General features: G+C 41.2%; 1 protein-coding gene across 2 annotated transcripts in view; it reads right to left on the reverse strand.

Moving 5' to 3' along the window:
* The window catches only part of CMYA5 (cardiomyopathy associated 5), a 102,964-nt gene that overhangs the window by 23,643 nt on the left and 52,953 nt on the right, over nt 1–26,368 (reverse strand). Inside the window, exons 6-9 of one of the 2 annotated variants that reach the window (XM_059694234.1) lie at nt 24,200–24,318; nt 20,357–20,506; nt 16,595–16,741; nt 14,679–14,826 (exon numbers count right to left, since the gene is read on the reverse strand). In XM_059694234.1, coding sequence (XP_059550217.1) covers nt 14,679–14,826; nt 16,595–16,741; nt 20,357–20,506; nt 24,200–24,318 — 564 coding nt within the window. Of the gene's footprint in view, nt 1–14,678; nt 14,827–16,594; nt 16,742–20,356; nt 20,507–24,199; nt 24,319–26,368 lie in introns of those variants that run through there. The other variant, XR_009452643.1, reaches the window with a different exon arrangement.

Below are 26,368 nucleotides of genomic sequence, written 5' to 3' on the forward strand. Positions count from 1 at the left end.
TTAAACACTAAAATATTCTCAATCCCTCCTTTGAAGAATAGCCCTATATTATTATTGGTATGTAATGGGGTAATGGGTGTAAAGACTCTTCTTCTTTTTTTTTTTTTTTAAGACTCTTCTTTTAGGATCCTGTATTGATGGGATTTTGAGGGACGGTCTCCAAGGGTACATGTGTGTCTGGTGGGTCAAGGAGAACCTAGGAATGTGAGTGCAGCTGGTGTATGGCGCTAGGAGGGCTTGAACGGCTAGTGAAGAGGTTCAATCATCTTTTCTCTCCCAGGATTGAGAGAGCCAGACACACCACTGCCCTAGGAAGAAATCTGTGTAGGAAGGTCAAAGACAGGTCCATTCAAAGGAGAGACAGAGGCTGCTGCTATGGTGAGAGTGAAAAAAAATAGAATGTTGGGGGATTAGTTATGATTATGGGAAATATTAATTGTGCTCTATTAACCATGATTGCCTTGTGTTGGTTCAAGAAAGGACATTCTGGCCGAAACTGGTTTGGCTCAGTGAATAGAGCGTCGGCCTGCGGACTGAGGGGTCCCGGGTTCGATTCCGTCAAGGGCATGCACCTGGGTTGCGGGCACATCCCCAGTAGGAGATGTGCAGGAGGCAGCTGATCGATGTTTCTCTCTCATCGATGTTTCTAACTCTCTATCTCTCTCCCTTCCTCTCTGTAAAAAATCAATAAAATATATATTTTTTTTAAAAAGAAAGTGCTATTATTAAAAAAAAAAAAAAAAAGAAAAAGAAAAAGAAAGGACATTCTTACCTGGCTAGGGGTTGTATGCCCCTGGGACAGCCGTGGGCAAACTACGGCCCGAGGGCCGAATCCAGCCCATTTGAAATGAATAAAAATAAAAAATAAAAAAAGACCCGTACCCTTTTATGTAATGATGTTTACTTTGAATTTATATTAATTCACACAAACACTCCATCCATGCTTTTGTTCCGGCCCTCTGGTCCAGTTTAAGAACCCATTGTGGCCCTCCAGTCAAAAAGTTTGCCCACCCCTGCCCTGGGACCTGGGAGTCAATCTTAAACCAGGGAGTCAGCCTTGGAATGTGACCCATTCTCATTCAAGAACAGCCTATTGTCATGGAAAGATTAAAAACCTTGTTGCCCAAACAATGGAGTTCCACCCCAGCCTCCTACTTCTCCATGCTTGTAATCCCTACTTCCCCATGTAATCTTTGTTTTACCACATATAAACAGCTGGTTTATAGGGGGCTGCAAAGCAGATTTTTGTGGATGACCTGTTGCTCTCCCATACTGCTGGCATTATAGGAATAAACACTCATATATGATTCAACCCTGTCTCTGCTGAATTGGCTCAAGTAGTGACAGGCAGCCCAGACCCTTTGATTGTCCTGTTACACTATCCCTGAGCCTTTTCCCGTGCTGTTGTATCTGTTTACACAGCTCTTCCACTCCACTCACCACCCAAACCTCTACCATTGTCCTGGGCCTCACCTACTAATGGCACATGATCTTGGTCAGGAAACATCCTGTGAAGCCCCGGGACTTGCCAAGTGCCTCTCCCTGGTATTTACAAAGCACCTTGGGCTTAAGTGCCCATCAGTACATGAGTGGCTAAAACAGCTGTGCTACATTTATACCATGGAATACTGTGCAGCAGTAAAAAAGAACAATCTCTTACCCTTTGAGGTAGCATGGAGGGACTTGGAGAGTATCAGGCCAGGACTGACGTTCCAGCTGAGCGTACAAACTGGAGTCCTTGAGTTTTTGGACTATCTGAGCGATACTGAGAGACAGATCCGACTCCTCCTGCCACATTTCCCGAGGACAGGCCGCCGGCGCGGAGACAATGGGCTATGGGGTCCCGCTCAAGGCTAGTGACACTTCTCCTGGACCTTTTTACCCTGGGACGCCTCAGCGGGCGTCACCAAGCAACCGCTCGGCGAGCGTCCGTTCCTCTCTGGTGCCCCTCCGCCCCTCCCTATATCTATTTCTTATTTATATCTTAACTATATCTATCTATATGTATATCTATATATATATATATGGAATATTAGCCATAAAAAAGAATAAAATCTTGTCATTTGTAACAACATGGATGTACCTGGAGGATTTTATGCTAAGTGAAATAAGTTAGGCAGAGGAAAATAAATACCATATGATTTCACTTACTTGTGGAATCTAAAACAAAACAAAACAAAACAAAACAAACAAAGCAAAACAGAAGCAGACTCATAGATCCAGAGAACAAAGTAATGGCTGCCAGAGGGGTTAGGGGTGAGGCTGGATGAAAAGGTGAGAAATAAGAAGTACAAACTTCCAATTATAAAAGAAACAAGTCACCAGGATGTAATGTACAACATAGGAGTGGGAATATAGTCAATAATATCATAATACCTTTGGACAGTGACAGATGATTATTAGACTTATCATGATTATCACTTTAGCAAGGTATGTAAATATTGAATTATGTCGTGAAACTAAAAATATATATTTGTAGTACTATATTATACAAAATATAATATTTTATTTCAACTATAATAATAAAAAGGAGTAGTCGCAAATATAATAAAAATGCATACAATTTATATCAAAGATTACTTTAAAGATGATACTGAGGGAAAACACACAAATGACTTGAATAAAGGGAAGGCGTATCAGTTCCTGTATAGACAGGAAAACGTAACATCACCAAAATTTCAATCCTCCCTAAGTTAATCTATCAATTTAACATGATCTTTTAATATATTAAATTTTCAAGGGCAGGGAGTTGCCAGATTCAGAATCACAATATAATTCTATAGTAACTAGCAAAGGGGGGGAGGGGGAGAAGGAGTCATGAAGAAGCAACCTAACCTACTAGGAATTCTAAAGTTATAATGATGAAAATTGTATAGAACACAAATACATAGATCAATGGAACAGATTATATATATATTAATTAATATATATTAATTGATTTATATATATAAATATTGATTTATAGATATATATATTAATTGATTTAAGAGAGGAAGGAGGAGGGAAAGAGAGATAGAAACATCAATGATGAGAGACAATCATTGATTGGCTGCCTCCTGTGCCGGAAGCCGGTCCATCCTTGCTGCTTGACACAGTCGCTGCAGGAAAGAAACATCTGCACAGCATATGTTTCAAGGGACCTGGCGTATATAGCATACTGTTCTTAATATGTTTGCTCCCCTTAGCGCTGTGTGTTTTAACCAAGGTCACCTCTCCGAGAAAGGTTGTTTCCCCAGGTAGGAATTTTTCCCTGAAGTCAGGGAGGGGATGCCTCTCCTAGAAAGGTTGTTTCCCCAGGTAGGAATTTTTCCCTGAAGTCAGGGAGGGCATGAAACTCCTTAACTAAGTGCCAGGCGGGTAGTTAATCACTACAAACAATCATGCTTAAGCTACATAATCTTTACTCCCTGGAATGGAGATAAGAAACGCCCTAACCTTTGTAATAGAAATTGACAGGATTAAAATCAACTGGTATAAATACGGATGTAACAAGACAGAGACACAGAACTCAGAACTCAGAACTTAGAACAGAATCAAGAAGACAGAACCTACACGGAGCCTAGAGACAGAAGAACTTTGCTGGAGAGAACATGCCAGAGGATCCTGGAGAGGGACTGGCCTCGGAGCCTAGAGACAGAGCCTAGCGGGAGAACATGGCAAGGGATCCTGGACTGAACCTGACTACAGAGATTGGCAGGAGAACCTGACTGGAACCTGGACACTGAACCTGACTGGAGAGCCTGGACAGAACCTGGCTGGAGAACCTAGCGAGGAACATGGCTACAGAACCTCGCTGGAGATCCGAAGCAGAACCTCTCTGGAGATCCAGACCAGAACTTGGCTGGAGATCCTGGCTAGAGATCCTGGCTAGGCTGCTGATCAACTGAACGCTGCCTCTGTGTCCTTCCTTCTTCGCCGACTCCGTCTACACCTTTGGGGACCCCTGGACCTGCTGGGTTCGGACCCCAGCACTCCTGCATGCCCCCGACAAGGGATCAAACCTGCAACTCAGGCATGTGCCCTGACTGGGAATCAATCAGTGAGCCATGCCAGCTGGGTTCCAATTATATTCTTAAAACAGAATAGAATGGAATTGTTTTTTAAAATGAGGCAGTTTTACTAGTATAGGGACCGATATGGGACACTAACCAAGAAAAAAAAAAAATATATATATATATATATATATTCTTTAAACTGAGCGTACAAACTGGAGTCCTTGAGTTTTTGGACTATCTGAGCAATACTGAGAGACAGATCTGACTCCTCCTGCCACACTTCCCCTGCCCTAGCCCGCCAGGCGGCGGGGACAGGCCACCGTCGCAGAGACAATGGGCTATGGGGTGCCGCTCAAGGCTAGTGACACTTCTTTGTTGTTTAATTTTTTTGGTAAGTTTTTATTGATTTTTAAAGAAAGAGGAAGGGAGAGGGAGAGAAAGAAACATTGATCAATCACCTCCCATATGCATCCCAACCAGGGATTGAGCCTGCAACCCAGCTATGTGCCCTGACCAGGAATCAAACCCGTGACCTTTCAGTATATGAGACGAGGCTCCAACCAACTGAGCCACACCATCTGGGGCCCCAAAAATATTTTAAACAAGAAAAGCAAGGTGGTAGAAATATATATGTTGAAAAAAGCATTTGTTGAAAAAATATAGATGCTTGTATGTGCACAGGTCATCTGAAAGAATAAGTATGAGTCTGGTAGTAATTGCCTCTGGAGCCGAAACCGGTTTGGCTCAGTGGATACAGCGTCGGCCTGCGGACTGAAAGGTCCCAGGTTCGATTCCGGTCAAGGGCATATACCTGGGTTGCGGGCATATCCCCAGTAGGAGATGTGCAGGAGGCAGCTGATCGATGTTTCTCTCTCATCGATGTTTCTAACTCTCTATCTCTCTCCCTTCCTCTCTGTAAAAAATCAATAAAATATATTTTTAAAAAAAAATTGCCACTGGAGAGGAGCATTGAGTAGGTGACGTATAGGTAGAAAGGGGACTCATTTTCACTTATTCCCTTTTGTATCTTTTAAATTTGTGTCATATGTTATACATTATCTATCCAAAATTAATTAAATAATTTCTTTTCAGAGCTGTGTTACAAGCTCAGGGGTTCAGGACTTGGTTGACGATGCTTGCAGAATGCACATTAATTTGAACTTTGTAAAGTAGCTTCTCAAAAAGCTACTTGTGGAATGGAGGGAAGGAATGTGCATGTGCTTAAGGTAACCTGAGGTGCTATGGCAACCATGAGGAGTGCCTGTCCTCTGTACTGCCATGCCTAACACCTGGATCTAAGCATGCTTTCTCCTGGAGGAGGGCAGCGGCATGTGTACAAACAATATGGAGCAATCCCGTGCTCTGACTCCTGGAAGCAGCCTAGGAGGGTGCTGCTGCCGCGGTACACAACAGATGGCTAAGTATAAATTGTGTTTTAAAAACACAGTGGGCTCCTATTGGCATTCCTGTTGGCAGCACCAATCTTCAGCTAGTCAATACCATTTAATGTGAATTGTGAGCAGAGCACACTGCTAGGCCTTACGGGGACAGCTAGTAAAGGAGTGTTTCCCAAACCTGCCTAGGCACATTAAACCTGCTGAATCAAAATCTCTTAAGAGAGGCCTGTGAATCTAAGCTTGATCAAGCATCCTCATTGATTTTCATGATCAGTTAGGTTTGGGAAACAGTCATAAGAAGTGTGGGGTAAGAAGGGATAGGAGGGAGAAACAGGAAAAAGGAGAAAAATCCATGAAAACATAAAGCAACATTAAATACAAAACTAACTAAATAGTTCAAGCTGTTGGAAGCCATTTGTAAAACCTTAAAACAAAGAGTAAATATGGAACTTTTTATTTAAGATGAAAAATGTTGGTTAAATTGGGATTTGGAAGAAAATTCTTTTTTTTAAAAAATATATTTTATTAATTTTTTTTACAGAGAGGAAGGGAGAGGGATAGAGAGTTAGAACCATCGATGAGAGAGAAACATCGATCAGCTGCCTCCTGCACACTCCCCACTGGGGATGTGCCCGCAACCAAGGTACATGCCCTTGACCGGAATCAAACCTGGGCCCCTTCAGTTTGCAGGCCAACGCTCTATCCACTGAGCCAAACCAGCCAGGGCGAAAATTCTTTATATATTGATTCTTTATTTTTTAAAAAGTTAGCAAAAATATTTAAACAGGACTATTTTTCTTCTTGTAAATGAGGATATGAGACTCAGTGTTACCTAAACATCACTATCAACACTAATAAAAGAGAAAAATGGTAATTGGCGTACGACGATACCCTTTTCATTGGCTAATCAGGGCTATATGCAAATTAACTGCCAACTAAGATTGGCAGTTAACTGCCAACAAGATGGCGGTTAATTTGCATATGTAGGCACAATGCAGGGAGGCAAAAGGGAAAGCAGGAAGAAGCCCCCTGCCACTGACAGTGATCGGAAACCCAGGGGGGAGCTAAGAACTGGGGGGCAGGGCAAAGGCGGCCCTGGGGCCGCCTTTGCCCTGCCTCCCAGCCATGATCGGAGAATCAGGCGCCTTTGCCGCCCTGGCCAGTGATAGCAGGAAGTAGGGGTGGAGCCAGCGATGGGAGCTGGGCACGGTCGAAGCTGGCAGTCCCAGGAGCTAGGGGCCCCTTGCCTGGGCCTAAAGCGGAGCCCACGATCGCGGGGCCGCTGCAGCTGTGGGTCCCCGCTGCCCGGGCCGAACGCCTAGGCCAGAGGCATCAGGCCTGGGCTGGGGGCAGAACCAGTGATGGGGGGAAATGAGGGTCCCCTGCCCAGGCCTGACGCCTCTGTCAGAGGCGTCAGGCCTGGGCTAGGGGCCGATCCTGCAATTGGAGGGTGATGGGGGTCAACGCCTGAGGGTTCCCAGTATGTGAGAGGGGGCAGGCTGGTTTGAGGGACACTCCCCCCCCACACACACCCAGTGCACGAATTTCGTGCACCGGGCCCCTAGTCTATATATAAAATCCTAATATGCAAATAGGCCAAATGGCGACACAACCGAACCAGTCGCTATGACGTGCGTTGACCACCAGGGGCTGCACGCAGAACATAGCGGGCATTGGCTGCGGTGGGATGGTGGAGCAGGTGAGTGGGGGCACCAGATCAAGGCAGGGCACCGGTCACAGTCATCAGGGTGAACCTTTGATGGTTACTAAAAATTCTTTGCTCCCACGCACCACGGTCCCGCCCAGTGCTCGTACCTGCTGCCGGCGCTGGCCCCGCTTGCAACCGCTGCTGGTGCTGGAGCCACCACTCACACCCACTGCTGGTGCCCAGCACCGACCCTGATTGCTCCACACTGTCAGTTGGTGTGAGCAGCGGCTGCTGGCCCCGATCATCCCTGAGGGCTCCTCCACCTCCCCCTGCTCCTGAGGGGTGATCAGGGCATCAGCTGCTGCTCACACCTGCTGACGGTGACGGCCCAGCTTGCACCTGCTGCTGGCGCTGGCCCCAGTCGCTCCATGCCGTCAGCACGTGGGAGCAGCGGTGGGAGCGGGGCTGCCAACAGATGGGACGGGGGGGGGGGGGGTTGGGGGAGCACGGCAGTAGGGGCTGGGCGGGGGCACGGAGGATGGGCCGAGACCCACCCCTGTGCCCACTGCAGCCTTGAAACCTACAGTGGGCCCCCAGTCTATATAGTAAAAGCCTAAGTGAATTTATACACTAGGACCCTAGTCTATATAATAAAAGCCTAAGTGACCATTACGGTGGAATGACCAGAACAATCGGTCGCTATGATGTGCACCGACTACTAGGGAACAGACACTCAATGCAGGAGCTGCCCCCTGGTGGTCATTGTGCTCCCACAGGGGGAGCATCACTTAGCCAGAAGCCAGGCTCATGGCTGACGAGAGCAGCGGCCTCCAAGGCAGCACTAAGGAGCAGCGAGCCGAGTGGTAAGGAGCAGCAAACAGGCGAGCGGTAAGGAGTGAGAGGCCCCAGACTGCGAGAGGGCACAGGCCTGGCTGAGGAACCCCTCCCCAACTGTGCACAAATTTCGCATACTGGGCCTCTAGTTAGTTCATAATAATGTAGACACATAACATGAGGGCTAAATGTTCAAGCTCCCCTGTAATTAGAATTCTCACAAAATCAAAGTGAGCCAAGGACTCCAGCAGAAGGATCCTGGATTCCTGTTTTCTCTAGTTTACCCTCCAAAGCCTCAGTGGATAGAGAATCCCAGGAGCCTAGTCACATTTGTTCTTCCAGAACCTCTAATCCAGTGGTTCTCAACCTTCTGGCCCTTTAAATACAGTTCCTCATGTTGTGACCCAACCATAAAATTATTTTCGTTGCTACTTCATAACTGTAGTGTTGCTACTGTTATGAATCATAATGTAAATATCTGATATGCAGGATGGTCTTAGGCGACCCCTGTGAAAGGGTTGTTTGACCGCCAAAGGGGTCGCGACCCACAGGCTGAGAACCGCTGCTAATCTCTCCTTTACTGCTCTGAGGCTACATATGTGGACAATTACTTGAGGTCCCTTAGAATTGCCTATACGTAATGATTTAACATTATGTTTTCAGATCCCATTTTTGAAAATGGTTAGAGAATGTTTTTTCCTCTTTTGTAAAACTGCTCTAAACTATAATCACTATTATCTTGTTCAATAGCCCTTACATAAAGTTCTACATGAAAAATTCATCTTCGAGCTGAATGTCAAGAAATATAATTGTCTCTCTTAGTGAAATGTTGTGCTTCCTTTTTAAAAAGAGATGAGTTATATAACCTCTTTCTCCCTCTTACTCTCTCCCCCTCTCTCCTGTTTTCATCGTAGCTGCCAGGAAGTACAGATTTAAATTTTATGTTCCATTGAGGTACTGTTCTTAACCTGTGCTTTTCGATACAATCTCCTCACCCCTGGTTTATCTGGCTCCTGTTCTTACAGGATTTTTTTAAAGGTCTATTATGTCTGGGTCTTTTACTTGAATACTTTTGGAAATTGACAGAACATAAGACAGAAGTGAAGGAACAAGTTGGGTTCCCATTGATTGGGGTTTTACTATATTACCAGGAAGTATGTAGGATTTAAATAATCAAAGTTAAATCAGATTCATTTGGGAAGAAAGATCTAGGAAAAGCCGAATGCCAAGGATGCTGGGGGTGGAAAAGAAATCATCTTCATGTTACTCACTTTCCCAAGGGTTCCTTGCAGAGGGATATTACCACCCAGGGCAGGAAATCAATACTATATAAAGAGGAGCTACTAGCTCATAATTCCTTAATCAATTCTGGCCCAATCATGTCAGCGACCCTCCTGTCACCCTGCGAAGCAAGGATGGGGCAGGATGGCTGCCTCCTTTACCCACAGGTTGCAGAGAAGGTCAAATCACTTGAGGTTGATCATTTGTCACTCATCGCCTATTCAGCTTAGCAAAAAGTTTTTAAAAAGAAAGAAATGCTGGGATTTTTCACCTTGTTCAGGCACTAGGCGCATTAGGAAAATTACCCTTATTTGTCCTTATTACACAGATGAAGCGGCAGGTGTCCCCAGCGGGAACATCCAACTGTGACAGACAATTCTGTTCCTGCCCCACCACATGTGGCCCCCACCCTGGAAGCAGGAGGAGTGTGAGCTCACAGGCCCAGCATCCAGAGCCCAACACCCCATATCCCCAAGGGTCTCCCTGCCCACAGTCTCTGTCACCGACTTGTGTGGCATATTGAGTCTCACAGATTTGTCATTCCATGCAAAGCTTCTCTCTGTACAGCCCACACAGCTAATGCCTGTACTATATTTCTCTCAGTTTTCCCTCCTCCACCCACAGCCCTGCTGACTTCTCTCCCCACAGGAGAGACAGAACAGCTGAGGAAACAGCCAAGCAGTGGAAAATTTTTGAAAGTGTTTTGAGCCCACCCAACCTGAGGAGAGCATTCAAAGAAAAACAGGAAAGGGTGAGTAGGAGCTCCCTCAGCCCCCGCACACAAGCCACGGATTGTCACTCCCGCCTACCCCCGAGCCCAACAGGGACCGACTGCTGGGATGAGCCACTGGTGCCCCCACACAAAAATATGCAAATGTGTTTTCTGTGAGGATTATGGAATGGAGGCAATTGCTGGGCTATTTCAGACACTGCGTCATGGAACTTGGGAGCACAATAGGCTCATTGCGTTCAAACACCCACCATAGGAGCTGAACCAGCACCTTTGGTTTTAAATTGGAATATCCTAGAGGCCATCATACTGAGAGAACACATGCAGGTTTGAAGATGAATGTTTCCATGTGTGTGTGTGTTTTCATATTATTCATCCTTTCCATTTTCTTCCAACTTCTCTTCCTACTCCAGACCAGAACTTTTAAGGCTGTCTGTCTTTTCAGGGACTGAGTGGGAGAAAGAGATGTGAAGTGATTTAGTTCTTAGTTCTTTCTCTTCTTTGCTAGAGATTCCAGCCAGTTAGACTTGGATTTGGCAAGCACAAAAGATTGGCTAATCCCATCATTCATCCACTCATTCATTCATTAAACAGACATTTTTAAATATCTACACAGACAATATCCCAATCCTCTCCCAGTCAAACTGAGTCACATAAAAAAGAAGTAATTGCCCTAACCGGTTTGGCTCAGTGGATAGAGCATCGGCCTGCGGACTGAAGGGTCCCAGGTTTGATTCTGGTCAAGGATATGTATCTTGGTTGTGGGTGCATCCTCAGTAGGGGGTGTGCATGAGGCAGCTGATCGATGTTTCTCTCGCATCAATGTTTCTAACTCTCTATCCCTCTCCTTTCCTCTCTGTAAAAAATCAATAATCTCTCTCTCTCTCTCTTTCTCTCTCTCTCTCTCTCTCTCTCTCTCTCTCTCTCTCTCTCTCTATATATATATATATATATATATATATATATATATATATATATATACTTAAAAAAAGAAGTAATTGTTGATCCCCTTACTTCTCTGCAATGAATGGCCTCTGGATTAATTTTTGGATCTGGTTTAGCATAGGGCTTTTGCATAGATCCTAGAACCAAAATAAGGGCTATATAACCAATGGATAAGCAAGATTATAAGTGCCCTTCACTATCTGTGACCCATGAAAAGGTTTCCAGCCTATAGAACTAGACCTGTCTCCTAGCTAAGTATCCAAACACTAAAATTAAGTCATTTACCATTCTTCTTTACTTTGTTGGCACAGTTTTATTTTTTCCCCATTTTGAATAAGAGATTATCTTCAAAGCTTGTCAAACTTTCCTTATTAGAGTCAGTATTATGTGTGCAATCCTAATTGATATTTGCCCATTCAGGTAATACATATTTATTGAGTAGCTACAATATGCCAAACACTGTCCCAGGCACCGAGGCTGCAACCTTACATAATGATCCCTCCATGTAGTCAAGTGAGTAGGATCAGACAACCCTTGGCTTGCTGTTCTTTCCAAGACACCCAACAAATTATGTGCTGCTGGGCAGAAAGCCAAAGTGAAGAATGTGGTTCTAATAGAGGGGAAAGTAGGAATTATTTGCTTTTATTGACTGTGGTGATCAAGTTTTGAGGTTCTTTGTTTATCAATTCTATTTCTGACTAGCTGTCTACAGTGGAAATCTTAGAGATTGAGCAATATAGACTATAGTTAATGTTTTACAGTTTTAAACCATCAGCCACTGTAAGGAATGTTTTAAAGTGGTTGTAAGAACCAGATGGTCAAAAGACCTAAGACGCCAAAACCGGTTTGGCTCAGTGGATAGAGCGTCGGCCTGCGGACTGAAAGGTCCCGGGTTCGATTCCGGTCAAGGGCATGTACCTGGGTTGTGGGCACTTCCCCAGTGGGGGATGTGCAGGAGGCAGCTGATTGATGTTTCTCTCTCATCGATGTTTCTAACTCTCTATCTCTCTCTCTTCCTCTCTGTAAAAAATCAATAAAATATATTATAAAAAAAAACAAAAAAAAAAAAACTAAGATACATGGCCGCTGACTTTTCCTTCCCTCCGGAACTCTTGATTGGAGTACCAAAAGAAATACAAAAAAGTTTTGCAGCCCTGGGCCTCTGAGCTTAAGGGTGAATTACTTCACAGTCTGTTGATGCCCACCCAGGGTATAAGTCATTGAGATATGGTGCAGCCGCAATAGACTTAGCAAATGAGTAGGGTTGTGATTTGTGGCCAACAAAAGTTTGCTTGCTTCAAAAAATTATCTATTGTCAGACCAGCAGTGATTCAGAGACTGGAGAATCATCCATGGGCTGTGGATTGGACATACCATTCCACCTCCTGGCACTGGCTAGTCTTTTAGCACCTAATTGGAAAACAGCTCCATCTCCAACACAGCTCCAAACCATCAACAAGGCTCTGCATATGGAATTTCCCTTCATTTCTAAACTTGCTGGACTATATCCATTCATTAATAAAGGATACTTGTATTGTTTCATAACAACTATAAACTTCTGCTTATCCAGCCTCTCAGATGCTCTCCTTTGATGAGGAAGATAAAAATGAACCCACTGGCAAAGTCTCAGCTAGAATAAACTAATGACAAGCCTTATGTTTTGCTAAGTTCAACTTCTGTCTTTATGAAATTGGTGGACGGCCACTGTTCCCCTATAAGTGGAACTGTCATTGTTACTTTGGCTTTGATAGAAGGGTTTGTTTGGAATACATTGTTCACTGTTGATATCAAATAAACATTTGTTTTTGCTTTGAGGGCCCCAGAATGATCAGAGAAAGGAAAAACATTAATCAAAGGGGCTGTGAATGGTACTGCATTCTCTCTTTACATCCATTTTTTTTTTCATGCGACCAAGGAATCTAAGGATACACAATAGCTCCCAGTGGTCAGGTTGTTGAGGTATGCTAACTTCGTCTGCATAAGGACTCCACCATTTACTACCTTGGCTAAATTATTTAACCATCCTGAGCCTCAATTAATGGAGGTCATTTCTTTCCTCCTAGGATTGTTGAGAGGGCTAAATGAAACTTAGCACAGCTCTTGGCACGTTGCAGGCCCTCAGTGGATGCCACCTCCTCTCCTGCTTCCCTTCCTCTTCTCCTTGTAGCCACATTTATTAGATGACATCACAGTTCCCTCAGTGGCATGGCTACTAGGTCTCAGAGTTTCCAGGTTTCTGCTGATTAAGAATCCAACTGTGCTGATGTTATTTATGCAAATGTCAACTGGGGACTAATGCCATAGCAAGGATGAGTCATTCCAGAACACTCCTCAGAGAACTGGATTTTCCTCCCTTAGGGAGGAGAAGGGTGGGAGAGACTGCCCTGGGACTCAGCACTCCTCACATAACGTTCTCATAGCATCAGAAGTTTTTGTAGAAAAGGTACAGGGCTCCTCTTAGCCACATTAAATAGGGGTTAGCAGCTCGGCTGTGAAATCAAACAAAGCAGGGCTTGAATCCCGAGTGCCACTCACTAGCTGAGTAGCCTTTCAAAGTACCTGTTTTCTGTCAGAGTTCTTCTGAAGGTTAAATAAGGCGACACATAGAAAGCATCTAGGACATTGACTTGGCACGTAGTAAATGCTCAATAAAAGTTATACTCTCCCTCTGAGTGTCTCTGTCCCTGTCTCCCCTACTCTGTCTCTTCCTTTTCTTTTGCCCTTTCTCTCCCCCCTCCACCCCTCTGGCCTGGCCTGCTTTCACCTCTCAGCTATTTGCTGAGTGTTGAAGCCTGCCTTGCAGCAATTGGCATGTTAGCAGAGATGCACATTTGCTCTGATCTCACTTCTGCTGAAATGCCTACATCCTACCCAACCAACATTAATTCATCTTTTAATCATTATTTTGTGAAAATTGTCTTCACACACTTGAAAGAAACTATAATTACTGTTCAGTTGTATGAAATCTCACATCATAACTAAATAAACAGTTGTTGACTGATCATGTAAATAAGAGCTTAATAATACACTTTATTGAAAAGCTGTCTAATTTCACACCATTATTTCTAAGTCCCATAACCTATCACAATAGTTTACCTCAGTAAATTTGTTTTTTAACTAAAAATGTCTCTATCAAAATATAAATATTAATAATAGTGGTCTTAATATCCATAATGGAACATGAAGTTGTCCTATTGCCATGAAGCAGAAGAAAACACAGCTTAGTAAATGAATTAACATTTACCTTATGCCCATTGGATGCACAGGCCTTTACTGATAAATTCTAGCTTCATAATTTTAGTGAGAAACCTTTACATTTCTTTTTTTCCTGCAAAAATCTCTAGATTCTTCATGCTCTTGGAGAAGCAGGTATGTCTCTGGGATTATATGTGTAATTAGCTCCTTTAATATTAGCAATATATTACAGACATTAAAATTTACATTTATACATTACAAATACATATTTACAATGTATTACAAACTCACCATTTGTTTTCTGAATTAGGTGGTACCTATTCTAACATAACTAAAATGAGCATAAAATATGCATAAATCCTGTCTAATGATTCAGGTTAAACATACCTCAAAAAATGTTCACTTACATTTTTCTTACAAGGGAGTTATTATTCTGCATGGTAGCATATGTTTTATTACAAACCTAGAGTTCATTGATGAATAGTGATGGAGCTGCAAATCAATTCAATTTAATTAACTCAGCAGGATTTCAGAAGTTTTCTCCCTCTATGAGCATAAGCTCAGAGGTTGACTTTAGGCCCTGAGCTAGGCTCCTGGTACCCCAGGTTCTCTCTGTGGAGAGGTGGGGTCTCCCTATGGAAAAGGATTCTTACCTGAGGCCCTCACCCTCCGGAGAGTGCTGTCTGCAATACTCCAGAGTATAGGTCTCAGTGGCCTCTGGATTCGCAGGCTGCCATCGGATGGTGGCCATGTTCCAGCACACGGTACAGTCCTCCGCACGGATCACAGGGGTGGAGGGTGCTGTAGAGAGAGAACCAAGTCAATTGTGGGGCAATGAATTAAAGTTCTGCTTCCCTGGAGCCTGGGAAGAATTCTCAGGTATGATTTTATTTTAATTTTTTATTAAAAATACATTCTGGGTTAAAAACTCCAAAGGTATAAAATTTTATGTAGTGAAAGATCTCCCTCCCACCCTTGCCTTCCAAAACTTGCCCAGTTTTCACCCATTCCCAGCTAGCTTCCGATATTAGCTTCCTGTAAATCTTATCCAAGTTTCTTTATTATACAAGCAAATAAAAATAAAGATTCTTGTCCCCTTCTCTGTACACAAAATTTAGCCATAATCTTGCCTTCAGTACATGCTCAATAAATATTTGCTTTAAAAGGCAAGAAGAAAAGATAAAACGGTAGGAATAAGTCATTGATTCCCCTGACATAGTTAAAATTATCTTCAAAGCAATTCAAACTTGGTTTATGCTATTAGTATACCTGCTTCAGCCCCTTGTGAAAAGACTCCATGATGGGAATGCATTGTCAGCTAAAACCATCACTGCAACACCTTTTTGGGACTCCTAGCACCTATATGATTAAAGCCCAAGCTTCTTAGCTTAGCAAATATTAACTCTGTACACACTAATTAGTTCAGTGATGGCGAACCTATGACACGCGTGTCAGAGGTGACATGCAAACTCATTTTTTTGGTTGATTTCTCTTTGTTAAATGGCATTTAAGTATATAAAATAAATATCAAAAATATAAGTCTTTGTTTTACTATGGTTGCAAATATCAAAAAATTTCTATATGTGACATGGCACCAGAGTTAAGTTAGGGTTTTTCAAAATGTTGACACGCCGAGCTCAAAAGGTTCGCCATCACTGAACTAGTCTATCTCACCTAATGGCTTTCCTCTACTTGTTTTGAAGTCAAAGAAATAATACCAAACTTATTTTTGTGTCCTGGACACTCCACACTGTTTCTTACCTTGATGTCTCTGCTCATAGGATCTCTTCAAATGAATACAGCCTTTTAACACTTTACTTCCTACTGATCCTTTAAAGGAGCTCACTCGGGCGTCTGCCGGAAACCATTCATTGTCTTCACTAGCTGAGTTTAGACAGAGACCCTCCAAAAGCTAGTAACCTTTGAAGTTCTAGCAAAGGTCAGAACTGTGCACCACCCAGTTAATCTAGATAATGATAGCTGAAGCAACCTCCCTACCTTTAATCATGTAAATTGCCTAAGGGTGATGTTATGACCTAATCTGTGTGTCATTGAAACCTCCTTAACCTAGGGCTACCCCAAACAAACCACCTTACCTTCGGGCTACCCCAGACAGACCTCCTTACCCTAAGGCTACCCCGACCTCAATAAAAGATCAGAGCGGCCTGAGCTTAGGTGGAAGTCCTTCGGGACTTGCCCGCCTGGTCCCCCAATATTGCAAAATTATCTTGTGTCTCTTTCTTTCATTTGTTGTGTGGCTCTTCTTTCAGATACCGAACCCTACTCCACGCGGGTCGTGGAAGGAATCACTCAGCAGGCGTCAGTTCTAGGAAGGTATTTCTGATTCTGCCGCCGCTCAAGGCGGACTCTGGTACCCCTCTGGAGTGTTCTTATAATAACCTGTGTATAACTGGATCAGGGCCCTAGCACCAAAATTTGTCCACTGTTGTATATGCCACATTACACAACACCCAGCATGCAATAGGCTTACTAAATGCTTATTGGTTGACCTCAATAGTCTGTGAAAAATTGAGTACTGCCTGCTAACACCCTCTTAACGTCTCCTTACCTGTTCTAAAAATTGCCCTTTCGCTGGGCAGGCTACATCCGGTGAAGTTCACAGCCATTACCCACACTTGATAGTATCGATCAGGTTCCAAATCTTCAAAAATGCAGTAGCTTTCTTTCACTGTAACTCTGTATTCTTCTACCAAGTCTAGCAAAAAACACAACCATAAATTCTAGGGTGTCTTCCAAAGGTAATTGAAAGTTACAGTTATTGGAAAAATTGGTCTATGACTTTTTTCAGTGGAAACCCCAAAGCGATGAGCTTACAGATATCATTATGTGGTAGATCACTTTAGAATACATAAGAAAGCAATAGCATTCTGAAAAGAGATATTTAGAATGACATAGTATTATTTACGAACACGTATAAAAAATAATAGCATATTAGTAAGATTCTGAGCTTTGTATTCTACAATTAAATTAACATTTCAATAGCAAATACTAAAATTGCAGAGTTTGTTAGCTTAAATTTCAATAATACATTCTCAAGATAATCCCTGAGAAGCAATGCCAATATTTTAGGAGAGTATATAATAAAATAGGACAACCGCATGGTACAAAGCATCTTTATAGATTAGTAAACCATTTTAGTATTCAGTATGATTTTCATAGTTTCAAATCCTGATTCCTTCTCATGAATTCAAAAATTCTCTCAACTAGGGATTTCCATAATATTTAGAAATACTTAAATAACTTTGATAAGCCACAAACTATTCTAAGAAGTAACTTCATTCAACCATTTCCTAAAATTTATGCTATTTTGCTTTCAATATTTTAGTAGTAAATATTACTCAATACCATTCTTAACACTGGTCTCTTTGGGCGTTATAATAACACCCAATATGATTATTTTTACTGAAAGTTTCCCTCCTTAAAAAGAACGATTTAAAAAATAGTCTAAGGTAATTTCAGTTATCCTCCCTTATTATTCTCGAATGTCACATCTTCAAAACCCCTCAGGTAAGAAACCCATATTGTTTCTTTTTAAAGGAAATTTAGAAGCTTTGAAACTCAGCAGGTTTCTTTAATTGCATCTCTATTTCTCAATGAGTAATACTTTCTGGACAGAATATTTAATTTAAATAATGTTATGAGGACTTATACACTGAAAAAACATTTCCCCCATAGCCTACAAATTATGACTGTAGTTTTCAATGGAATCATCCTTTCAGGCTACGTTGTGTTACCCCAGTACTTTTAACAATGTACATAACATGTTACTGGACCCCTATTTCACACAGCATGGTATCATGGTGTATATCATCAGATTAATTAACTGGCATTAGCAGAATTCAAGGCATTAAATAAATGAGACAGGCTATATAAGTGTTTGGGGAATGGTGAGGGCAGGTGAAGCACATTTAAAAAGTACTCTAGGCAACAAATAGTTGCTAAGAGAATCTGGAGAGCCAGATTTCATTATATAACTGGATAAACAGGGAGCTGAAGTACAGTATCCACTACTTATCCAAGGGAAATATGCCCCAAACCCCCAAGGGATGCCTGAGGGGTAGAGAGACAGAAACCCTAATACACTGTTTTGTCCTATACATACATACCTATAATAAAGTTTAATTTATAAATTAGGCACAGTAAGAGATTAATAACTAATAAAATATAACAATTATAACTATACACTATAATAAAAGTTAAGTGAATGTAAATGTAGTCTCTTTCTGTCAAAATAACTTATTGCACTATACTCACCTTTTCACCTAACACAGTGGTCGGCAAACTGCGGCTCGTGAGCCACATGCGGCTCTTTGGCCCCTTGAATGTGGCCACGAAGTTTCAATCGCACTGTACGTGTGCGCCCGCACATGGTATTTTGTGGAAGAGCCATACTCAAGGGGCCGCAGTTTGCCGACCACTGACCTAAAGAAATCACTTTACAGCTTCTCTTTGGCATATCTGAATTGCCTGCATCACTACATTTGTGCTTTTGTTCAGTAAAATAAGAGTTACTTGGACACAAGTACTTCAACACTAGGGTAGTCAGTCCGATAACCAAGATGGCAGCTACTACGTGACTGAGGGGGCGGCAGCACACACAGCATGGATGATTCATGTCCCAGGCAGGATGGAGCAAAATATTCGGGATTTTATCACGCTACTCAGAAATGCATGCAATTTAAAACTTATGAATTGTTTATTTCTGGAATTTCCCATTTAATATTTCTAGAGACTGAGGTTGTCTGTAGGTAACTGAAACCTCGGATGGAGAGTGAAACCTCAGATAAGGGGGGACTACTGTATAACAAAACAAACACAGATTCAAGCAAACAAAAATATAAGCTTTGCAGTCTAAAAGAACTGTGTTTGAATCCTGCTGCTGTCATGTATAAGTTGTGTGGCCTTGGGTGAATTTTTTAACCTCATATCGGTTTTCTCATTTGCAAATGGGATAATAGCACTTACCTTGCTGTTTTGTCACAGCTATATGGTAATAGTTTCCCAATAAAATATGAATTCTTTTTATAAAATTTTAATATGTCTTTATTGATTTTAGAGAGAGGAAGGGAGAAGGGTAGAGAGATAGAAACATCAATGAAAGAGAAACATGGATCGCTGCCTCCTGCACACCCCTTACCAGGGATCAAGCCAGCAACCCGGGCATGCACCCTGACTGGGAATAAAACTGGTGACTTCTTGCTTCATGGGTCTATGCTCAACTACTGAACCACACCAGCCGGGCTAAACTAGAAATTCTTATGGACAAAGCCAACTTTACACTATGTCAGGGATTGCCTTTCTTACTTTTTTCTAATTTAAATAAGAACCGCATGACATCTCAGAAGACTTAAATATTGGCACAAGTGAAATTTATTATAATCAATCCTGCCACATGATTATCTGGTTTCTAAGATACAGGGTGAGGCAAAAGTAGGCTTACAGTTGTGTGTATGGAAAATAATAGAGCAATTAATAAATAATAATACAAGAATAAACTCACGTACTCACAACTGTAAACCTACTCTTGCACCACCCTGTATATGGGTCTGTCTTCAACAGGTAACACAGTATGCCAGCACTCCCAGCTCTGATTCATCACTAAGTACAACCTTAAACTGCTTGGCTTCTAGGTCTTGTTAGAAGTCCTACTAAGCAGAGATATTTGCAGGAGTTCAACTATAAAACATGCCATCCACTCCCCCTGCCAAGCTCTTTCACCTCGATCTGCACATTAATTTGGGACACTAGAAGATTATACCACATCTAGGCCCATGCCTTCATAAGCGTGCACTCTGAATTACCTTTGTAGTGTGTTTACAGATTTTATCCAAAGTAGAGCTGAGAAAATGCCAACCATGACAGCCAATGGTGCATTTGCATTAAAATTATTGTGGAAGTCACTGTCCTATACGGCTCCTTTCTCCTCCACAAAGTGGCACACATTACACTTGTCTTTTGACCTCATACTGATTGAAACTTTGTTCTCTCTGAAACTCTTGCATGTTACCTCCCTTCTGAAAATGAGGGTCACTTAATTGCTCCTGCTATCCTGAGAACTCAAAGTCAAATATGAATCTCAATGGCAATATTCATGTTGGCCACTAGGATATTTATGCATTTTTGTTTTCCCTTACCCTGATTTCCAAATCTGCTTATATTTCATTTCATTATGCTGCTGTTGGTTTGTTGTTATTTTTATAAGTAGCTATGAGTGCTTTATGGAAAGAGCCATAATATGTATATGTTTGAATACTTCACATTAAAATGCAGAAATGTACACATGCACCTGTATCTGTATTAGCAATCCTACCATTTACTTCTTGGTCATCTTGTGGCTCCTCCATGCAGTACACCTGGAATGAGTCGATGACATCTTCCTTGTTTATGCTCCAATAAACCGCAATTGTTGTGCTCGTGGCAGAATTTGGTTCCTGAGGTTCTAACCTAGGAGGCTGTGGAACTGGATGGAATATAAGCAACATTTATTGTAACTAATGCTGATTTTATGGATTGATTTTTCTTTCTTTTTTCAAATGTCACTTACAAAAAATTCTAACAATACAGAAATACATGAAGTAACACTGGGAGCTCTCCCTTTTCCCCCAACACACCACTAATCCCAAACCCTAACATTCCACTGCTGTAGTTCAGTGGTATCCCTCCAAAACGTTTTCTTTGAATTTGTATATGTGTATATATAAGACACATAGAAATAAATAAAAATGGATCTCCAAATGGATCACTTGAGAATATTCTTCTATAGTTCTATATTTAGAGAAATTAACTTATACAGGTGAGACTCGAGGATATAGCAAATGACTTGTTTTTTCTTTGAAGCAAAAACTTGAGTATGCTTTGCTAGATAACCAATGCCGTATCCTGCTACATCAATATAGAGTCTATATTCACAAATCACAAGTGAAACCACTTTTAACTATAGGTGCTGTATCATCAAAGCTGAAAAAGACTTGCATGAATAAAATAACAAAATACTATCCTATTTTCTCTTTCCAGCATGACCATAGCTACAAGTTAAAAAGAAATTTAAACAAAATGTTAAAATTACATAGGGGGAAAAGTACCCTATTAACTGATAAAAGTATAAGTTTTAACTATCTAGTAATACTCTATTGTTTTAAATTGTAAAGACAACAATATTCTCAAGTGTTTTACTAGAGATTTGAAAGTTTATAATTTTGCATATTGAACATCAACAGTATACACAACACCATAAATCAAGCACCTATGCAATTCTCCTCCAACATTTTTGAGAGACAAAAGCATTAAACATATTTTACAAATTAAAAGAAAAGGTTATTCCCATCAATTGAGAAGATGTCATGTTTTTAAATTTATTTTGTGGTTATTTTTTCCAGTCAACAATTTCCTAAGAGATAAGCTTACTAAAATAGTGTGAGTCAAATTTTATGAGATTACTTTATTAAGAGTAATGAAATGAAAAGAAAACAAGGTTAGTTCAACAAGGAGTTAAAAATGAGGAAAAACAAATGGGTCTACAGAATGGAACAAAAAGAAAATGAAACTAAATGAAAAGAAAAGAAGGTTAGTTCAAAAAAGTGAAAAATGAAGACAAACAAATGGGCCTACAGAATGGCACAAAAAGAGACGATTGAAAAGATTCAATAAAGAGATACATTGCTGAAGAAATACACAGGTATGAAAAATAAGAAGCGGGGTAAGAGAGTGGCCACATTCATGGGCTTTGGAGCAGAGAGGCTGCCTAAGGTATATGCCAGATCCCCATCTTATCAGGGGTGTTATTTTAGCCTCAGTCTTCTCATATTTTAATAGGAAAACAACAACAATGATAATAATGCCATTTCTTCTCAGGATTGTTGTACGAAGCAACATAATATATATTAAGTGCTTAGCAAAGTGCCTGACACATAAACAGTGCTAACATTCAGAAGGCAAATGGCTTTGGCAGGGGCACAGAAAATGGAGTGAGAAGGCAAGAAGCCCCTCATGATGGGGGTGCACTAGGTCTCCACCACCTGTAAATCCGAGAGGGACTCAGAGGTCAGGCATGCTGGGCAGGCTTCATGACAGGAAGCCTGCCTGTCAGGGCACCTCCCCAAGGACTGATAATGGTTCAGAGATCCTTATGCTATCTTTGACTTCACTGTTTGTCTTCCCAGCAGGAAATCAGTGTCACATTCTAAAGAAGACCATCCGGAGAAATGTAATGCAGTAAATTTTCATGCTGTCCAGGTTTACTGAAGAGCCAAGCAGAATGATTCAACTCTTGTCAATCGTCTCTGAAACAGTGTTGAGCTCCTTGAGGCATGAACAATGAAAATGCTCCTGTGTTTTTATTTAATGAATTATATATTGAGCAATATCTGCTTTTTAAAAATGGTAACACACACACACACACACACACACACATACACCATCACCAAATTTTAAGGAAGGTACAGTTGTAGGGAATTAAGCAAAACATGTAGGTTAGAAATAATTTTGTACTTAATGTTCTCCTTCTCCCAAAATCATTAAAGTAGAATTTTTTTTTTCAAAAACAGGAAATACTCTTACTTTTCAAAATACTCTAAAATTAAAAAGGAAATAGGAATATTTCATAGATGTAATTAAATAATAATTATTGGATTTAAAATTCCTGTGATAGACAAGCATCAGAGACCTGGATTTATGTCAGAACTGAACTCCTCCACTACACGTCCCCAAGTAGCTGTGTGTCTAGGGCAATATGAGAGACACTTTTCTGCTCCCTGAATTTCCTCACCTGTCAAATGGGAATAACAATAAAACCCACCTCCTAGGGTTGTGAGATTAGATGATCAGGATGCTTAACAGCCTCCCCAGTGCCAGGCATCATGTAAGAGTGGAATAAACGTTAGTGAAAAATCCACATCCTTTCCTCATTATATCTGTTTAGGGAGTGATCTGATTAACTTTTCAGGTACCAGCTGAGGACTCTAGACCCGAGAGGTGTCATTGGTCACAAAATGAACAAAAATTATTTAGCAACAAGTCAACACCTTGGGCTCCCATTCTGTGAAGTACAACCAGCAGCACCTATCTCTCAGAGATCAATTACCCCAAAGCAGCTTGGAATTACTGGGACTGCCACAGGCACTATTTCAGAATGATAATTTAACCCTGTGGCTTCTAAAATATATGGAATGTCCTCTCATTCCCCATTGGGTACTCAAAAAAGAATCTCTTAAAAGCAAAAGATCTACTCTGTTAATCAGAATTTCTTAATTTGCAATCACTGCTTTATTTAAATGCCTCTTAAAGACATTCTAAGAAAACATCCTTTTGTTTTGAGACTTTTCTGGAGAAAATCCATAAATGCCTGCACTTTTCATTTTACATAGGGTTGGGAGGATTTTTGGTCTTTTTAAAGACACAGTAGCCTTTTACCAGTTACTAAACAAACACTCTTCCTACAGGAATGAAAGTTACTTGCCAATTGAAAAACAGCAGCTGTCTTTAACGTGGTTTTGAAAGAGTATAGCAAGCATCTCTTAAGGAGGACATCTGAGTACTCTGTACAGTAAGTGAAACTTGGTAACTTGACTGAAACACGGCAGCTTTGAGAAATTTAAATTGTCTTGTTTGTTAAAATAGCACATTAAAAAATATTTTGAAGAGCCAGCAAGATGCTTCTGACAGCTGAGTGGGAGGCTCCTGGCTCAGAGCATGATGCTGAGCTGTTAGTTCTTCTAAGCTAATCTGTTTAGTTTTTAAAAAAGGAAAAAGAACTCAATTGAAGAGGGGAAAACCACTCATAAGGAAAAATCTGTTCAATACACATGAAAATACTTGATTTATTTTTCCTTCTCTAGCTAGCTGCTGATGTGAAGCAGATAATCCCTGGAAGAGAAGGAGAGAAATCCTACTGGACAAAAGAAAATAACAGGAGACCTTTGATTTCATTGCTACCTCCTCCCACCTCCTCGATAGCCCAGAGCAGTCATTAGGCTTCCAATGGAAATGCAGTTTATCACCGGAATGGTGTGCTGCTCTCAGGCTTTATTTCAGAATCTGGCTTTAAAAGTTTACAAAGAAGATTTTCCTGTTGCCAGTTATATTTCCTTATATTCAAAAACAAACAAGGAAAAACCGCCAAATCTCATCAAGCTCTTGAAGATATTAAAATGCCTACCAGCCACTTGTTTTAACATCTGGTCACTTCTCGTCGAGCTGTCATCATAATGCTCAAAAAGTGAAAACGCAGCAGGCATTTTCTCTAATGAAGCAGTACTCTCCATGGCAGAAAGCAACCTATTTGGGGGAAATATAAGTCAAAAAATTATTAGCATACAGAACGAAAGGTAAAGCAATTGTTCAAAATGAACTTGGGTAGTGGTAGTGGTAGTTTTCGTGAGGCACTGTATCCAAAAAGGATTTAAACTGTTTCAAACTGTAGAAATACATTTATTCTTAAGATTTTTGGTGTAACTGCTAATATTAGAAATTCCATTCCTATATCCTCAAATCTGAATAGATTCCATTAAATTATACAATTTTTCATTTTGCATCTATAAAATTAGTTCTAAAAATCACTATATTTTAATGATAATTTTTTATTTATTTCCTAATAACATAAAGGTTCAGAGCCCATCTGGAAATTCACACACTGTATGATGTCTTTGCTGTTCTCAAACCTCATTATTATTTAGTCTTTCAAAAAATATGTTCACCTACTATGTGCCAGGCACTATTCTGGGTAGTGGGGATACAGCAATGAAAGAGGATAAAGTCTATCCAGACTAAACAAAGCACAGAATATAAATGAATAGCTTTTATAAATTCAAGACCCTCTAAGGCAGTGGTTCTCAACCTTCTGGCCCTTGAAATACAGTTCCTCATGTTGTGACCCAACCATAAAATTATTTTCGTTGCTACTTCATAACTGTAATGTTGCTACTGTTATGAATCGTAATGTAAATATCTGATATGCAGGATGGTCTTAGGCGACCCCTGTGAAAGGGTCGTTCGACCGCCAAAGGGGTCGCGACCCACAGTTGAGAACCGCTGCAGGAGAGATGCCAACAAATACTAACTTTTAGCATTTGTATCTAGGTGAAATCTGGGCTTTAAAAAAAATCTTGATTCTGCAGAGGGAAAAAGAGATCACAAAACATTTATCTTTAGCTTGAGGAGCCTCAATTTGGTTAGGAGCTGTTCTCTGTGTGCCCCCCCTCAGAAGACTGGAATAATCTTCCAGCAATTAAACAGCTTTGAGGAACTCCACTGGCTTCCACATCATGGACTTTTTCACTTGGGTAGCACAGAGCCTCAGCCCTTGCACTTGCTGTGGGAACTTTCTTCTCCCACATGCTTGTATGGTTCCTTTCTCACTTAATTTAGATCTCTGTTCCAATGTTAGCTCCTCAGAGAGGCCGGCCCTGAGCACACTAAACACCGTGGTGCCCGTGCCCTCGGCCCCTTACTCTGCTGTGTTTTACTTCCTCAAACTTGTCATGACCTATTAGTTTCTGTCTACTTCACCAGAATATATAACCTACATGCGCAAAAGGACTTTGTCTTGTTCCCTACTGCAGTGTAATGGGTAACCTGGCATACAATAGGCATTTAATAAATATACTTTGAATATATAAGAGGGTAAGAGGGTTTTATTTGGGTGAGAATATCAGGATCTCAGGTCTTAGGAGTTTTTTATCAATGTGAGAGGAAAAGATTATAAAATATAAGTGAAATATTTAAAGAGTGACTACTGTGTTTACAAGTGTTAGGAATAATAAAATTTACTATCATTTGATTTAGGGGAGATGGTTTCCATAGGGGCTTCAAAGAGGAGGTGATATTTGGACCAAGGGTAAGGAGTTTGCAGACAGAATAGCTCGGATCATAAAGGCATGGAGATGGGAGAGGATGGCACATTCGAGTCAAAGGTGATCCTGGGCTATTCTGAGAATTAGAAAATGGAGACAGAGTTGAATAGAAAAGCGATTTGTGGTTTGACTGTGAAGAGCCTTTCGGATCCACCAAGAGTTTCCATTGTCTCTTTGAAGGCAGGGAGAGCCGCAGAAGTGTTCGCAAAAGGGAAGTTTAGAAGCATGGCTTGGCAGAGACTGAGGAAGAATCAGAGCAAGTAGACTAGGGTGGTAGTGAGGTCGGTTGAGAGGACTCCATAGTGCTCCAGGCCAGGGAAACATCACAAGCTTAATTTAAGGCCTTGGGGATGCAGAGAGAAAAATTATTGAATTAACAGACAATGGTGACTAGTACATATACTAAGGCCACTCAACACATGCCACTGACTAAATGGAGAACTTTTTGTAGCACAACAACCCTGGTTGTAGACACC

The sequence above is a fragment of the Myotis daubentonii genome, chromosome 4 (assembly GCF_963259705.1).
Source record: "Myotis daubentonii chromosome 4, mMyoDau2.1, whole genome shotgun sequence".
NCBI classification, from domain to species: Eukaryota; Metazoa; Chordata; class Mammalia; order Chiroptera; family Vespertilionidae; genus Myotis; species Myotis daubentonii.